Source organism: Penicillium coprophilum (assembly GCF_028826855.1).
Source record: "Penicillium coprophilum strain IBT 35676 chromosome Unknown utg000004l_segment0_segment0, whole genome shotgun sequence".
In the NCBI taxonomy this organism is placed as follows: domain Eukaryota; kingdom Fungi; phylum Ascomycota; class Eurotiomycetes; order Eurotiales; family Aspergillaceae; genus Penicillium; species Penicillium coprophilum.
The window spans coordinates 5,015,671-5,031,553 of record NW_026622723.1 but is presented as its reverse complement, the minus strand read 5'-3'; the positions used below and the strand labels follow the sequence as shown (position 1 = coordinate 5,031,553).

Here is a 15,883-nt window from a genome sequence, read left to right as displayed (position 1 = left end):
ATCAAGCAAATAAAGAAAAGAGAAACCTCTCCAGTCCACGCTCGTTGCTCTCGTCTTCCAACCAATCTCGGCTCTCCCCGTCACAATTGGCGGTGGACATTTCCTGGACCTCTCTTGACTGGTTCCTCTGCTTCTCTTTATGAACCTTTGGGCACCACTGTCGAGATCTGAGTCGAATTCTGCAGCCGGCCGTTCCTAGTCTCAGCCTTAGTGAATTATTCCTGGATAGTGATTCGAGGCCTTTTGTTGCCGCCCTTTTTGTGAGACCAACATCAGCTTCATCTTGTCGCTCGTTCTGTCTCGGAGAGCTCTCCATTCTTGCTCGTGCTTTTTCGACCTACAATCGTTTGGAATAAATCCCCAGTCATTCGCTTCAAAAGGTTCTGTCTCGTTGCACTTGCTGCAACATCTTCAAGCTGGCTTATTCGAAGACACACGGTGTTTTGGTAAGAAGTCCCAACCCTTGGACCTGTCTCTTTCTTTCCTTGTGGATGCCCGCATGTTTTGCCTGGATGTTCCAATCCCAGCTCATCCGGTTTGAATCTTCTCAACCCTTGCAATCTTTTCCGTGTGCGCAAGAAACCTTCCCGCTGACCTTGTCTCTTCTTCCGTCGCAGTTCGACCCGGATTTTCAAACGCCTCTAATACTCGGCGAGTCGTTGGATCTGTCGGACTCAGAAGAATCACAGTTTGTCGGTGCATTTTCAGAGGGCCTGTGGGCCAAGTCCGAGCCCATCTTGTCCATGTCTGCATTCCAGAAGCCCGTTGCCGGCGCCATAATCGGTACGTTGCACTTGAAGAACTTGGTGTGCCAGGATTTAGCACCAGCCCGTATGCTGAGACCACACACAGACTACGGTTCCACTCGATCTTTGCATGATGCCGCTTCTTACTCGAACTACGGTCAATCGCCTTATGTGACGACCCCGATGGTTCCCTCACCCATGGCCGATCAGGCAAGTCAGATCTCTGATTGTGTTCCATATCTGCCCAACGAGTACGCTAGCTCGTACGAAGAATCTCAGTCGCCCATGATGGGCGCACGCCACCGTCAGCTACCCGAAATTGTGACATACAGCCCCCAGCGAGGAAGTGAAGGAACGAGGGTGATGGTCCAGATCCAGTGCCCCTATGACCTTCACGCTTCCTCGTACGCAGCTTTGTACGTGGTTTTTGGCTCAAAGAAGTGTGAATCGCTCCCGCATTTCCTTGGATTCCAGGGCTCCGCGTTCCAGTACGGGCTTTCCGCTGATGTACCAGCATTCTTGTCCACTGGATCTCCATCTTTTGCTGTTCCTCTATCCGTTTCAATGGAGACCCAGGATGACAGTCCCGCAACTTCTCTCCAGGTTGGTGTTTACACTTACGAACAAGTTTCCCACCCTTCGCCATCAGCCGATTCCCGCAAGAGAAAATTCTCCTCATACTCTGATGTTCCTATGGCATCTGCCAAGCGACACAACGGATCTGTGATCCCCAAGGTTGAGCACCACGATGGATATCACAGCCGCTCTGTGTCTGCATCTTACTCGCCCTACTTGCAGCCCCTCCCAGCCATGGCCGGGTTTGTCGCACCATACCACGCTGCATCATCTCCTCAGACCGGCTCTGGCCAATACTCCTCGGTGTCTGCCACCCCCCAGCCCGCCCTCCGTGCCCCCTCCCCTATCACCCCAGCTTGGAGCCCATCCTTCGTTCCTGTGAGCAATGATGGTCGCAACTCAGGTCTCGCCCTGACAAACGGTGTTCCTCAGCACAAGGGTCCCACCCAGCGTAACACTTCAAATCCCACCTTGATCCGCACCTCCACCATACAAACGCACACCATGTCCCACAACCCAGCCTTCAACCCCTATGCCATCTATCCCACCAAGGCCATCCTCAAGCTTAACGGTGACCTCGATAGTATGACACAAGGCTGGTCAAAAGAAGAACGCGCATGTCAACGCCGCCTGGTCCAATTCACCCGCTCGCAAACTGGTAGCACTATTCAGGGCGAATTCAAGGCTGTCACTCCCGAGGATCGCGCCCCGAGCAGTATCTGCATCAGCTGCATCTCATGGGAAGACAAGAATGAGTGCTACGTAACTAGCGTGGATACTATCTATTTGCTTGAGTCCCTCGTGGCCGTGCGCTTCACTGTTGAAGAGAAGAATCGTATTCGTCGCAACTTGGAGGGTTTCCGCCCCCTGACCGTCTCCAAGGCCAAGGTTGACAGCGAAGAGTTCTTCAAGGTTATTATGGGTTTCCCTGCCCCCAAGCCTCGCAATATCGAGAAGGATGTCAAGGTCTTCCCTTGGAAGGTTCTAGGTCACGCTTTGAAGAAGATCATTGGGAAATACGTAAGTTCCTGAAACTCCACAGCTCATCTTGACGAATTACTAATCTCTGTATTACGCCCAGTCTGCCAGTTATTCCTCAACCGCCAGTGCTCTCCCCACACCAATGACCACCTACACCAGCCACGCCAGCCATGGCACTGGTTCGGATTCCGGTACTGAGCCTCACGCTGCCAACTCCCCCAGTCCATCTCCGACGCTGGTCCGGGCACCACCTACACTAGCATGCCAGTACAGAGCTATTCGCAGGCAGACCCTTCCGCCTCCCACATGGCCTCGGCCCCTGATCCTCGATCCATGATCGCAGTGACTCAACCCTATACATCTATGGGAGCATACTCCTACCCGGCCATCTGCCATCCCCAAAGTGCTCACGCTTTGGCAGCCCCGGCTCCGCGACCATCTTGGGATATGCACACTCTCGGCCACAATCCTCCCCACACCGGTCCATCAGGAAATGGAGCATGCTACACCTACCTGGATCCTGTGTACTCCATGCACGACACGGCCCATAGCGGCCACTGATCCTCCTGGCTGAACCTTCATCTGATCTCTTGCTGCGTTCTCGTTCCATTCTATTCTTCATACTTCGCCTCCGCCTTTTTTGATGATACGATTTTCTTTTCTCTGTCACTCCTTACCAAGCCCAGACAGCGGGCTGCCGTCTCATCGCACACAAGGTCTCTCCCAACCTGAAAAGGTAGCGAAGGCCCTTGTATCTGCCAGACCTTGCATCCCGCACATTGTTCATGATTTTATGTCCCTCCTTACACTACAACTTTACGATGCCTGATGCCCCAACCATACACCCAAAAATTTGGCCTTTGCATTTTCGTTTTCGATTTTCCTTCTTGACATTTTGGACTTGGTTCCCCTTTGAGACCTGTCCCTCGCATCTAGACGGTGTCTTGTTCATTCCTTCTTTGGGTTGCATCTTCTACATGTCGGGCATTGCGGCTTCCACTCCCTTTTTCGCGCAAAAAAACATACATTCTGGGCCTTTGTACTACCATTCAGCATAGCGGGCGCTTGCTTGTCATTCCTTTTGCATTTGCGGGTTCTTTTCGGTTGGAAATGGGATAGACTTGGGTTTTGTTCTTGGATAATATTGGTGGTTTTGTCCCTTTTATCCAATTCTTTGGTGCATTTTCGACGGGGTTCTTAGGCGAAGACGTCTGGCACTGGAGTCCTCCTCTAGTCTCAGCTCTTCCCCTCTGATCTCTGTTTACTTTGACTTCCCTGTTTGAATTTTTGTTCGGAGTTGATTTGGTGTTTACCACTTCTTGTTACTTCAGCTGAGGGTTGTTGTCACTTACTACCTACTGCATTGTTCTGGCGTTCGGGACTTGAACGGTTGGACCGTTCGTCATCCAACTTTTTTGCCTTTATTTTACCTCTTCTGGGTCTTATTTGTTGCAAGTAAATCATCAGATTCTTTTCATATAACCCATTGTAAACATACGTTGTTCATTGTACGAAGGAAGTAATAAACAACTTCATCCTGGATGGTGAACCACGTCACGTGAGTAGATCAACCCTACCTACATCCAACCCGAGGTCCCTCCCGAGTCAGGCACGATAAGGTCAGCTGACAGATTATCTTATCGAAACACGTGACTTGCGGGGCCCAGCGACACCGGCCTCGAAAAAGGGCAGTTACAGTTGACTCATAACAGACGGTTTGCTTTTTTATAACATCATCTTACCCCATCCCTCACTTAAGCATCCAGGTGTGACTTATCCCAACTCTGCATATATATATAGGGACTGTTTGCCTTCCATTGGTCTCTTCCCTTTCTTCTTATCACCACACTCTTTTGCCCCGCCACTCGCACATCGCCTTTCACTATGGAAGCTATCAAGCAGACATTCGCGAAGTGCAAGGCGCAGAAGCGCGCGGCCCTTGTGGCCTACATCACCGCAGGATACCCCACTGTTGAGGAGGCAGTTGATATCCTCCTTGGTCTTGAGAATGGCGGCGCCGGTAATCCAAAACTCAAGTGAAAGTTGCTTAAAGGCATGGTCTTTACTAACATTCCGGGGTCACATCACAGATATCATTGAGCTTGGCATTCCCTTTACAGACCCCATCGCTGATGGTCCCACTATCCAGACGGCCAACACCAAGGCCCTTGAGAATGGTGTTACTCTTACTACTGTCCTTGACCTTGTCCGCACTGCCCGCAAGCGCGGTCTGCAGACCCCTTTGATGCTCATGGGTTACTTCAACCCCGTCCTCAAGTATGGTGAGGAGCGTATGCTCCGTGACTGCAAAGAGGCTGGTGTCAATGGTTTCATTATGGTCGACTTGCCCCCGGAGGAGGCTGTCCGTTTCCGTGACCTCTGCTCGAGCGCTGGGTGAGTGGTTTGATTTTTTCTTGTTTTGAAATATTCACTACTTGTCTATGATGGTCCGAATGCTTACCCAATTCCAGTCTCTCATACGTCCCTCTCATCGCCCCCGCCACTTCAGATGCTCGCATGCGTCTCCTCTGCAAGATCGCCGACAGCTTCATCTACGTCGTTTCCCGCATGGGTGTGACCGGTGCCACCGGATCACTGAGCGCCAACATCCCCGAACTTTTGAGCCGGGTTCACGAATACTCAGGCAACGTCCCTGCTGCACTGGGATTCGGTGTCAGCACTCGTGAGCACTTCCTGTCCGTCCAGGACCAGGCTGAGGGTGTCGTCATCGGCAGCCAAATTATCACTTGCGTTGGCAAGGCTCCTGCTGGGCAGGCAGCCAAGGCTGCCGAAGAGTACCTGTCCAGCATCACTGGACGCAAGCGTGAGCGTGATGCCACCGGTGCCTTCACTCGCGAAATCAACGTTATCGAGGCCATTGAGAAGGCCCAGCCTACCGCTCAGGTCCACCCCAGCAAAGTCATCACCGATGCCGATACCCCCGCCGGACCTGGTCTCGCTGATCAAATTGAGGCACTCAACGTCACAAAGGATGTCTCCTCCCAACCCTCTCGCTTCGGCGAGTTCGGTGGACAGTATGTCCCCGAGTCTCTGATGGATTGTTTAGCTGAGCTTGAGCGCGGCTTCGACGTCGCTAACAACGACCCTAAGTTTTGGGAAGAATTCCGCTCCTACTATCCCTACATGGGCCGCCCCAGCAGCCTTCACATGGCTCAGCGTTTGACTGACCACGTTGGCGGTGCCAACATCTGGTTGAAGCGTGAGGATCTTAACCACACTGGAAGCCACAAGATCAACAATGCTCTTGGACAGATTTTGATTGCTCGTCGCCTTGGCAAGACCCGCATCATCGCCGAGACTGGTGCTGGTCAGCACGGTGTTGCTACCGCCACTGTTTGTGCCAAGTTTGGTATGAAGTGCACGGTTTTCATGGGTGCCGAGGACGTGCGTCGTCAGGGCCTTAATGTCTTCCGCATGAAGCTCCTTGGTGCCTCCGTCGTTGCTGTCGAGGCCGGCAGCCGCACCCTTCGTGATGCCGTCAACGAGGCTCTCCGCGCTTGGGTGGTTGAACTTGATACTACCCACTACATCATCGGCTCCGCTATTGGTCCTCATCCCTTCCCTACTATCGTCCGCACCTTCCAGTCTGTGATCGGAAACGAGACAAAGGAGCAGATGCAGGCCCAGATTGGCAAGCTTCCAGATGCCGTTATCGCCTGTGTTGGTGGTGGTAGTAACGCCGTTGGAATGTTCTACCCCTTCTCCAACGACCCGAGTGTCAAGCTCATCGGTGTCGAGGCTGCCGGTGATGGTGTTGATACCAACCGCCACTCTGCTACCCTCTCTGGAGGTTCTCACGGTGTCCTCCACGGTGTTCGCACCTACGTACTGCAGAACGAGCATGGCCAGATCTCCGAAACCCACTCGATTTCCGCCGGTCTTGACTACCCCGGTGTCGGCCCCGAGCTGAGCAACTGGAAAGACAACAACCGTGCCACTTTCATCGCCGCTGACGACAGCCAGGCCCTCGCTGGTTTCCGTGCCCTCGCCCAACACGAGGGTATTATCCCCGCTCTGGAGTCCTCGCACGCCGTCTGGGGTGTCATGGAAACAGCCAAGGCCATGGGCAAGGGCAAGAATATTGTGCTCAACCTGAGCGGTCGCGGTGACAAGGATGTGCAGCAGGTGGCTGACGAGCTCCCCCGACTGGGCCCTAAGATCGGCTGGGATCTGCGCTTCTAGGCGCTTTCCAGCCTTTCTGAGTGGTTTTCCCCCGTATTGTTCCATATTTTTTTTCGGTCCTCTCTTTTGCCAGAGGGTTTCATGATTCTTGATGCTTTTATGCTCTACATTGCGGGATGGTTATGGAAAAGCGTTCTTGCAGACTTTTTTTTTCATTCTTTTTGGTTAGAAATTAGAAAAAGAAAAAAATACACATTGATATCCTTCACCGATTGATATCACTTTCTCGGTTTTACTTTTTCCCTCTTTTCAAACTGTCTTCATAACCGTACATAGATAGCTTTAGGTTCGAAAATACCACCATACACACAAAATCAATGAACCATTCCATGTTTTATAGAGAGCAAAATCAGCCCTGAAATAGATTCGATAATGTATCAACGAACCAAGAGAAAACAACCAAAAAAAAATACGAACAACCGCAAAACAAAAGATAGGAGTATATGCAATTGACATCGACAAAAATAGGGCCTATTAAATCCCCTCGCCAGGTCGCTCTGAGGCTTTCCACTTCCACATCGCACTAAAATAGAAACCCCGGCGATAGTTTACTTCAACATAGTCTCAAGACCCAGGATTCTCTTCACACAGCACCGCCTCATGCGTCGATCAGGTTCTCATGCGAGTTATCGTGGGTATCCTTGTTAGGAATCTTACGTGCGTGGCGAGCGTAGAACTCGTCGAGAGTGCGCTTGGGGACACGGTTGAGGAGTTCCTTGGGGTAGATGCGGAGGAGGTTCCAGGCGAGATCGAGGGATTCTTCGATAGTGCGCGCCTCGTAGGGAGACTGACTGATGAAGGTGCGCTCGAACTTTTCGAGGAATTCGAGGGAGAGCTTGTCCTCCGAGGAGAGGGCTTCCTCTCCGACGACGGCTTTCATGGCGGCTGGTTGGGGTTGTTAGATGTTTTTTTGGAATTGTGGAATAGGGTATTCTTTGGGCTGGGTTGCTTACCGGCATCACGACCAATGGCATACTTGGCGTACAGCTGGTTGGACACGTCTCCATGGTCCTTGCGGGTGCGGCCCTCGCCGATGGCGGACTTCATCAGACGTGATAGAGAGGGCAGGACGTTGATTGGTGGGTAGATACCGCGGTTATCGAGCTGACGGTCAATGAAGATCTGGCCTTCGGTAATGTAACCAGTCAAATCGGGAATGGGGTGGGTGATATCTGCATGAGTATTGGTTAGTGAAGTTCGGCTTGGGAACGAATAGCTTGAACAACGCACCATCGTTAGGCATGGTCAGAATAGGAATCTGTGTGATGGAACCATTACGGCCCTCGACTCGTCCAGCTCGCTCGTAAAGGGTGGACAAATCTGTGTACATGTAACCGGGGTAACCACGACGACCGGGGACTTCTTCTCTGGCAGCGGAGACTTCACGTAGGGCATCACAGTAGGCGGACATGTCAGTCATAATAACCAGAACGTGCTTCTCGAGCTGGTAGGCGTAGTATTCGGCGGTGGTCAGGGCAAGACGAGGAGTAATGATACGCTCAATAGTAGGATCGTTGGCCAAGTTCAGGAACAAAGTGACACGTTCCATACTTCCGTTCTCCTCGAAGTCGCGCTTGAAGAAACGGGCAGTCTCCATATTCACACCCATAGCGGCGAAGACAATAGAGAAGTTCTCCTCGTGGCCATCGTGAACGTCTTTAGTAGGCTTTGCCAGACTTGCTTGGCGGGCGATCTGAGCAGCAACTTCTGAGTGGGGTAGACCGGCAGCTGAGAAAATCGGGATCTTCTGTCCACGGGCAATAGAGTTCATCGTGTCGATGGCGGAGATACCGGTGGAGATAATTTCCTCGGGGTACACCTTGTCCATCCATTAGCTTCCTGTACTGGGTCTCATATAGGTGGAAGTGCGCATACTCGCGAGTAGGGGTTGATAGGCTGGCCGTTGATATCCAGGTAATCCTCCGCTAACACCTTAGGACCCTTGTCGATAGCTCGTCCCGAACCGTCGAATGTTCGACCCAACATGTCCTCGGAAACACCAAGCTTCAAGCTGTGGCCGGTGAACTCGACTTTGGTCTGACCGATCTGTCAGTATATCCCATATTCGAATCATTCCCACGGGTGATTGTACCTTCTTCACATCGATACCGGAAGTGCCTTCGAACACCTAGTTGACAGCGACGTTAATGTCTTGAATATTAGGGGTCAGATCTTAGTCCGCACCTGCACAACAGCTCGGTTTCCTATTTGAAAATATAGCAGTCAGCTCACATACTCCTAGACTAAACAGTAGAATGTGGGGAACGGACCTCTGGCTTCCAACACTTGACCACTGCGCTCTGTGCCATCGCTAAGTGTCAAGGAGACAATTTCGTTATAGCGCGGGAATTTGATCTGTTTGTGGGTGTAAATAATTAGCTTATAGTTGCTATATCGTCCAACCCTACGTCAACTCACATTGTCGAGGATAACCAGCGGTCCGTTGATGCCTCCGATGGTATTGTAGCGGAACCGGGGCTTGATGGAGGACATCCGGGGGTCAATAAAGTCGGCCATGGCGAATCTGATCCTCCGAATTCAGAGTAGAAGGGCAAGGATGGAGGAGAGAGCAAATGTGGGACCTGGGGGTTGGTCTAGCTGTCTCGATGGGGAGCTCGGGCGGTGACGTTGCACGTGATGAGGTCCAAGATTGCGTGGGCCGGGTCCTGGTTTCTTGGGCGGGCTAAGCCCGACGTGGACTAGACCAAAGCCTGAGGTATATCTTCGATTGCCAGCCATACATATAGAACACTTACATTATGGATGAAGCAATAGCGCAGGAATTTATCCATGATTTACGGGGTATAAAGTCCAGCCGAGGTGGACGTCTTTTATCTAAGGTGTAATGTATGTATGTATGTTGTTCACTAAGCAATTAAGAACAAGATTGCGCCGATAGCGTGCAATGTTAATACCGAAACTCCGAAGCAATAACAATTATCAACGAGAATTTCGTCAAAAGAAAAGAGACTGTAAGCCATCATAGTGTGAGATCTTGAGCTCATTAAGAGCAGGGTATCCATACGCATTAAATAGAGACACTGAGAATCCAGATCTAATGCACCATTCGCAAGATAGGCGCTTCGCCATCATCCAGGAAAATGAAAGCCAGAGAGAGTAAAGACACGAAAATAGAGTGCATTGAATCAGTCCACTTTGGCTTGAGCTAGACTCTTCGGGGTAATTAGATTGTTGGATAGGCGCACATTCGCAGTGCCCTTGAGCTTTTCTTTCCATGTATGCCTCTTCAGCTTTCGACGGGCAACCATTACCGGTACAGAGGAATTAGATAGAAGATAGTTGGAGAACGAGCCAAGAAGGACACTGAATGTAAGGTTAGCCTCAATTAAACAAGAGGATCAAGTGTCACTCACCCTTTAAGTGCACTCTGACCTCTGGCACCCACGATAACGAGTGTGGGCTCAAGCTCATCAATCTGAAAGACAATGTAAGTATGAATTGGTAGGCAGCAATGCTGGGAGCGAAGAAAATACTTACAGCTTCAGTGATCATAGACTTCGGGTTCTTGCAGTGGATCACTTCCACAGCAATACGGACCTGCAAGACCGTTTTTCGTAGCAGGTTCACACAAGTCTGAGACACAGTCTCGACTGCTCTCACCCGTTCCGCTTCGGCTATTGACGATGCCCGAGAATCAGCAGAATGTGTCCTGCTAGCAGTACCAGAGCCAAGCCGACCTAGGATCGTACGGGATGCATGATTCTGAGTTGCTTCTTTCGTCTGGGTGCCAATGACAGCCGTTGCATCCTTCATTACTTTGGCACCTTCACCGACCTGCACCGCTGACGTAGTAGTGGAGTCCTCATGTATCGCGTAGATGGCGAATATCGTGTCTCCATCTCTTAGAACCGTTCCAATAGTCCACTCAAGGGCATATACCGACTCTTCACTCAAGTCGGTTGCGATAAGATATTTCCGGCGACGACGGCGGCTTCCATCATCTTGTGAACCTGAGAAGTTCCCGCGGACAATTGTACGGATGGATCGGTTGTGCACACCGTTATCAATAGCTGACATGGAAATACCAAGCTTCTGTGCACGATGGATGTCACCGATCTCGGCTTCATCCTCTGAGCCGTAAGGTGTGCCAGCCACTGACTGAACACGCGGGGTGGGTATGTCGAAACTGGTCTGTGGATGGACAACAGCCTTCAAAGCAGATTTTCGCGGTCTCTTCTCTTGTCGTGCACTTGGATTTTCGGAAGTTTTTTCTATGAGATGCAAAATTAGTACGTTGGATTTCCCATTGAACAGAAGTCAACATACGTTCTTCGAATTGCTTCGAATTGTTGGATTTTTCGAAGTCGCTTGGCGTTATAGATGTGATATCCGAGTGCTTCTTTTTCCTGCGGCCTCGTTCGCCGTCCAGAGTGCTGTCTTCGTCGCTCGAAGTATCTTCATCTTCACTGCTTTCGATCATGTTCTTGTCCCGATCAAAGACATCCTTGGCTAGTCGCTCCCCTCCGTGCTCCACCGGTGTCGGTTTGATATAATCAGGCACGCTTTCATGAGGTTTAGCTAGGGTCTCGTCTGACTTGCTGAATGTGCCGTGCATGTTCAACGACTTTTCAGAATCAACAGGGGCGGGCGTCGAGTTTTCAACGTGAACAGAATGACTGCTGGACGAACTAGGGCGACCCCGTTCCGGCGAAGCAGAAGAATGGGCTTCGAGAGACGATCCACGCTGGGAAGATCCCCGTGATGAGTCTCTGTCTCTGCCACGGGAAAAGCTTCTCGGGAAAAGACGGCCGGACATGATAGCAGCCACACCCTTGCGGCTCTGCGACCTATCTCGAGCCTGCAAAAATCGCTTTTTGGAGTGCGTTTGCTCCGGAGAAGTAGAAGCGACATCAGATTTTGCACCACCATTAATACTCAGGCGACGCGAGGTTGAGCGGACAGTATCAACAGCCTGGTCGGACGATCTACGAGAAGCCTCAAGATCTGCAGTGTGCCTCTCCGGCGAGCTTGGAGCGGATGCCATATCTGAGGAACTGATGCGCAAAGGCGAGGATACGAGTGGCTCGACTGGGCTGCGGGTTCCGCCTCTAAGCGAATAGGTTGTCGCGCCACTTATGGACGGGGCGATCAGCAAGTTCTGTAGAGTGCGGCTTATGCCCGATGGTTTCTCGTTTATCGGGGTTGATATAGTACCATTCAAGCTTTGATGTTCAGGAGAAGTTCCAGTGTGGTATGACATTGCGTACCGCCTCCGGGTGGGGAACTCAGCATTCAACTCCGCCAAGCACTGAGGAATGTGGAGTACGGAGTAGATCACCCTGTTATGACGGTGTTAGGAATGGGTCATAACCTGCAATGGATCAGTAAAAATTCAAGAAAATAGGTCCTGGCATCTAACACAGTGTACACAATTGGAAAAATCACAAGTCCAGTCGACATTTGATACTTGTCTTTGTCCAATATTCAGCAATTGGATTCTGCAGTATGGTCTTGGGGTTGAAAAGTAGAATAGAAAAGCAAAAGGGGAGATTGGGAGAAGGAGCCCAAGGTGAGGCTTTTAACTGCAGCCACAGTGGCTGCATCTTTTATCTTCTACCATGTCTGTTTAAAATACACACATTCATATTCTATGACATCTTCTCGGATATAGTCTTGCCTGCACATATTTTTGGGGTGTTATGTTAGAGGACTTTCTTTGTAGATTAGCCAGAGGAATGAAAGGGCATTGTGGTATGCAATTACAGAACTCATATTAGACTCATGATAAACGCCTAGACATGACACATGACTATAGAGAACAAAGACCGCATTCAAGCCTTAGCCCTCTTCGACTTAGGTTTTGTTCCCTTTCGAGCCCCAACAGCAGCAAAAGCTTCCTCGGGGGGCTCATCATCAACACCACGTTTCTTCCCAGGCTGCGCATACTTCTCCTCTAAACGAGCGAGGAAGCCTGCACCACGGTCCTGTTGGCGCTTAGTGATAATAGCTAGAAGATCATCCTCATTCACTGCAGCCTTCGAGCTCTTAGCCGAAGCCCCAGCTTTCTTCTTCTTATTCTCAATCTCCTTCCCCAACTTCTCCGCCTCCCGCGCCTCCTTCTGCGCCTTCTTCACGCGCTGCTGTTTCTTCTTCTCGGGCTCTTTGGAATATCGCTCGTAATCTTGCACTTCCCCATCCGCAATGGCCTGATCAATGATACCGCGGAACCTTTCATCGTCGTCTAGTACATTAGACAGCATCACGGTATCGTAGATATCATCCATGTTGCCCTCGTGCGTCTCATACGCAGCGAGCAGGTCCTTTCTCTCCTCGTCTGAGTTTTGGTATTTTTTCTGGAAGTCCGATATCGCCCGGGAGTCGAGCATTGCCGATAGTTGTTCGCGGTAGAAGTCCATCCAGTTGAAGTCGCCATCTTCGCCAAAAGCTTCGTCTGTGCTGCCGGTTCGGTCATACACGCTTCGTCGGCGCGCATCAGAGAGTACTCCGTATGCCAGAGCGATTCGTTGGAATTTTGCGTTAGCGTCTGCGCGAGCTTCTTCGCTCACCTTGTCTACTCTTAAGGTTAGTATCTTTGATGCTTTTTTCGGACCTGCGGAGGTTTTCATACCGGGATGGTTTCTGAGAGCGCTCTTTTTGTATGCAGTTTTGATGGCTTCTGGGGTTGCGTCGGATGCAACACCTAGAATCTTGTAGAGATCTTCCTCAACAGACGGCATCTCTTGGTCTGAGGCATGATTTTCAGATTTCGCGGTTTTCGCCATTGTGAGTTCTCGGTGACGCTATAGGTGTTTGTGGGTCGCTCGAGTACTAGGGGCAAGAGCTGAGCACGATCAAGATATATTAAGCTGGATCACAATGTAATAGATGAAAGACCAATAAGAGTGGTAACTACACTCTAGAAACGGAACGCGATTTAGACGCGACGGGGCCATTTCGTCATTCTGCTGCTGCTTCCCGCCTGGCCTATCAATCCACTTTCAAGTACATACCCCAAGCTCGACAGCGCCACTTCACTCAGTTCTGATTCCAAGACCTACACAGAGCATTCGATTAATAGTCAAAATCCTCATTTTACATATTAAACAACAACCTTGCCCATTTCGCTCCCAACTGAGAAACCCAACCCAATCGCAATTGACATCACTCACTATGACGACTACCTCCCCTCACATGCCCTACATGAAAGAATGCCTCTCCCTAGCGGAAAAATCACCCCCAAGACCTACCAATTTTCGAGTTGGCGCAGTCCTCATATCCCGGAGAGACAACGATCCCACCTTCAAAGACGACCGGATCCTCTCGACGGGGTACACAATGGAGCTCGCAGGCAACACACATGCAGAGCAATGCTGCTTCGCCAACTACGCTGCAGTACACAATGTCCCCGACGATAAAGTGAGCGAAGTCCTCCCCGTTGAGCCCGGACGCAAGCTTGTCATGTATGTGACGATGGAGCCGTGCGGGAAGCGGCTGTCTGGGAATACGCCATGTGTGCAGCGCATCACGCAGACAGCGGAGGGCGGGCGAGAGGGTATCCATAAGGTTTATTTTGGAGTCAAGGAGCCTGGCACGTTTGTTGGCGAGTCTGAGGGGTGTCGGATGTTAACTCAGGCTGGCATTGAATGGGAGCATGTTAGTGGCTTGGAAAGGGAGATTTTAACTGTTGCTTTTGCGGGGCACGACAATGCGGAGAAGGAGGTCAGGGCCGCATTGGGAGAGAAGGAGACTAATGTTGATGACATCAGTGCTGAGGAGAGGAAGAGGCAGGAGGCGATGCCGAGGAATCCGTTGAAGAGGATGATGGAGGGGGATAAGCATGTCTATCTATAAAGATTGTGGGGTATGCTTGAGTATTAAAAGTAGCGCTGACAGAAAGCAGCAATTAGTATGTGCTCCAGTGCCATTTTCGGTTAGTTGAAGGCCATCTCGAGAATTATGCAGTAGATCAATAGATGTATCATCAAGATACATCTCGGAACTCCATCTGAAGATACACAGAATACTTGCCTCGAGCAAATACGAAATAACGCGCAACTGACATTATCTATATATGATCACGTGACATCAACCTGCCTTTCAACGCGAGTTCCAGTTTCCAGTCCAGCATGAAACCCTGATATCTCAATATTTTCAAAAAAGAACATCCCGAGAAAAAAGATGACCCAATGGCAACTGTCAACAATGAGAGCCTTGTATTCTATCCCGCGTTCTGCTTCAAGGCATCACCAACGCACTTTACCTGGGTGAAAATGGGTGCAGCTGATGTGCATCGTCTCCGAAGATCAAGCAACTTTGTGGGTATGTTCTTTCTCTTTCCGAGCTTGCTGCAAAATTTTTGTGCCCCCGGAGATCGACGCGCCTAGCCCGCAAGTGCATATTTTGGGGTCCTCTAGCGTGAAGGCTCGGAAGAGAGGCACTAGTGTGATGAAGTCCATTTGATACTTCCCATCCGGCTGTCGATACTGCCTTTTCAATACACGTGAACTTCCTATGTCACAATGCTCTCTGCCATGGCTTTCCGACATATCCAAATATATTCTGTCTTCCTATTACCCCATATTTCCCCCAACCAAAACCAGCCAAGACTATCTCTGCATGTTGTAAAAGCAAATTAACTAACAAACCCCCACAGGCCAAAATATGTTTTTCTACAACAACCACCCAATTCAATTCGTCAGCCTCGTAGGCGTCATAGTGGCGCGAACTGATTTCCCATGGCGCACAATCCTAACACTAGACGACAGTAGCGGCGCAACAATCGATATAGCCGTACTAAAAAGACCGAACCAAAACCCAGCACCACTAGTCAAAAAATCCTCGCCACAGATTCAGAACAACCAGAATGGTCCTCATTCTTTCTCACAGCGCCAACAGCCACCAGCCTTGTTCAAACAACGCACTTGACCTCCAAAGACCGCGACGAGATAGACATCTCAGCTCTCCAACCAGGAACGCTAGTCCGGGTCAAAGGGACACTGTCAACCTTCCGCTTACAGATGCAATTAAATCTTGAACGTTTCTGGATCGTGCGTGATACGAACACCGAAATGCAGTTTTTGGATACCCGTCTGCGGTTCCTTATTGAGGTCTTGTCTGTGCCGTGGGTGCTGACTGATGAGGAGATTGAGACGTTGCGTGCTGATGCCGAGAGGGATGACGAGCGCACGCTGGAGGATAAGAGGCGTGCGGAAAGAGTTGCAAGGAAAAAGGTTGAACGGGAGGAGAGACACGCCAAGGCTATTGCACGCCGGTATGAGAAGGAAGAGTATGAGAGGGAGCAAGAGCTTAGGGAGATTAGAGAGGATGGAAAGAGAGTTATGAGGAAGTTTGGGTTTGGCGCAGGATGAGATGAATTCCACTTCGGTACCTGCGAGAGACTGATTCAATCTCCTTTT

At 50.5% G+C, this 15,883-nt stretch overlaps 7 protein-coding genes across 7 annotated transcripts; 4 read left to right on the top strand and 3 right to left on the bottom strand.

Annotated features, from left to right (window-relative positions):
• Positions 1–491: 491 nt before the first annotated feature.
• Positions 492–2,864, top strand: medA (transcriptional regulator medA; the record flags this gene model as incomplete). The annotated part of the gene is made up of 3 exons (XM_056677480.1): positions 492–783; positions 853–2,342; positions 2,526–2,864. The coding sequence occupies 3 exons, from the start codon at positions 492–494 to the stop codon at positions 2,862–2,864; spliced, it is 2,121 nt and encodes a 706-aa protein (XP_056532480.1).
• A 1,323-nt stretch (positions 2,865–4,187) lies between these two features.
• Positions 4,188–6,506, top strand: trpB (tryptophan synthase TRP5; the record flags this gene model as incomplete). Its single annotated transcript, XM_056677479.1, has 3 exons — positions 4,188–4,323; positions 4,394–4,697; positions 4,775–6,506. The coding sequence occupies 3 exons, from the start codon at positions 4,188–4,190 to the stop codon at positions 6,504–6,506; spliced, it is 2,172 nt and encodes a 723-aa protein (XP_056532479.1).
• A 598-nt stretch (positions 6,507–7,104) lies between these two features.
• N7500_006334 (H(+)-transporting V1 sector ATPase subunit B) lies at positions 7,105–9,023 on the bottom strand (the record flags this gene model as incomplete). Its single annotated transcript, XM_056677478.1, has 8 exons — positions 7,105–7,391; positions 7,460–7,678; positions 7,737–8,325; positions 8,382–8,543; positions 8,599–8,634; positions 8,691–8,710; positions 8,777–8,861; positions 8,925–9,023. The coding sequence occupies 8 exons, from the start codon at positions 9,021–9,023 to the stop codon at positions 7,105–7,107; spliced, it is 1,497 nt and encodes a 498-aa protein (XP_056532478.1).
• Positions 9,024–9,652: 629 nt separating this feature from the next.
• On the bottom strand, positions 9,653–11,727 carry N7500_006333 (universal stress protein family domain protein; the record flags this gene model as incomplete). The annotated part of the gene is made up of 4 exons (XM_056677477.1): positions 9,653–9,830; positions 9,881–9,942; positions 10,005–10,738; positions 10,794–11,727. The coding sequence occupies 4 exons, from the start codon at positions 11,725–11,727 to the stop codon at positions 9,653–9,655; spliced, it is 1,908 nt and encodes a 635-aa protein (XP_056532477.1).
• Positions 11,728–12,298: 571 nt separating this feature from the next.
• N7500_006332 (DnaJ domain protein) lies at positions 12,299–13,249 on the bottom strand (the record flags this gene model as incomplete). The annotated part of the gene is made up of 2 exons (XM_056677476.1): positions 12,299–13,038; positions 13,096–13,249. The coding sequence occupies 2 exons, from the start codon at positions 13,247–13,249 to the stop codon at positions 12,299–12,301; spliced, it is 894 nt and encodes a 297-aa protein (XP_056532476.1).
• Positions 13,250–13,637: 388 nt separating this feature from the next.
• On the top strand, positions 13,638–14,318 carry N7500_006331 (putative DRAP deaminase; the record flags this gene model as incomplete). Its single annotated transcript, XM_056677475.1, has 1 exon — positions 13,638–14,318. The coding sequence occupies one exon, from the start codon at positions 13,638–13,640 to the stop codon at positions 14,316–14,318; it is 681 nt and encodes a 226-aa protein (XP_056532475.1).
• A 335-nt stretch (positions 14,319–14,653) lies between these two features.
• Positions 14,654–15,835, top strand: N7500_006330 (OB-fold domain-containing protein; the record flags this gene model as incomplete). The annotated part of the gene is given in 3 exon segments (XM_056677474.1): positions 14,654–14,786; positions 15,121–15,257; positions 15,269–15,835. 3 exon segments carry the CDS (start codon positions 14,654–14,656, stop codon positions 15,833–15,835), a joined length of 837 nt encoding a protein of 278 aa, XP_056532474.1.
• Positions 15,836–15,883: the final 48 nt, after the last annotated feature.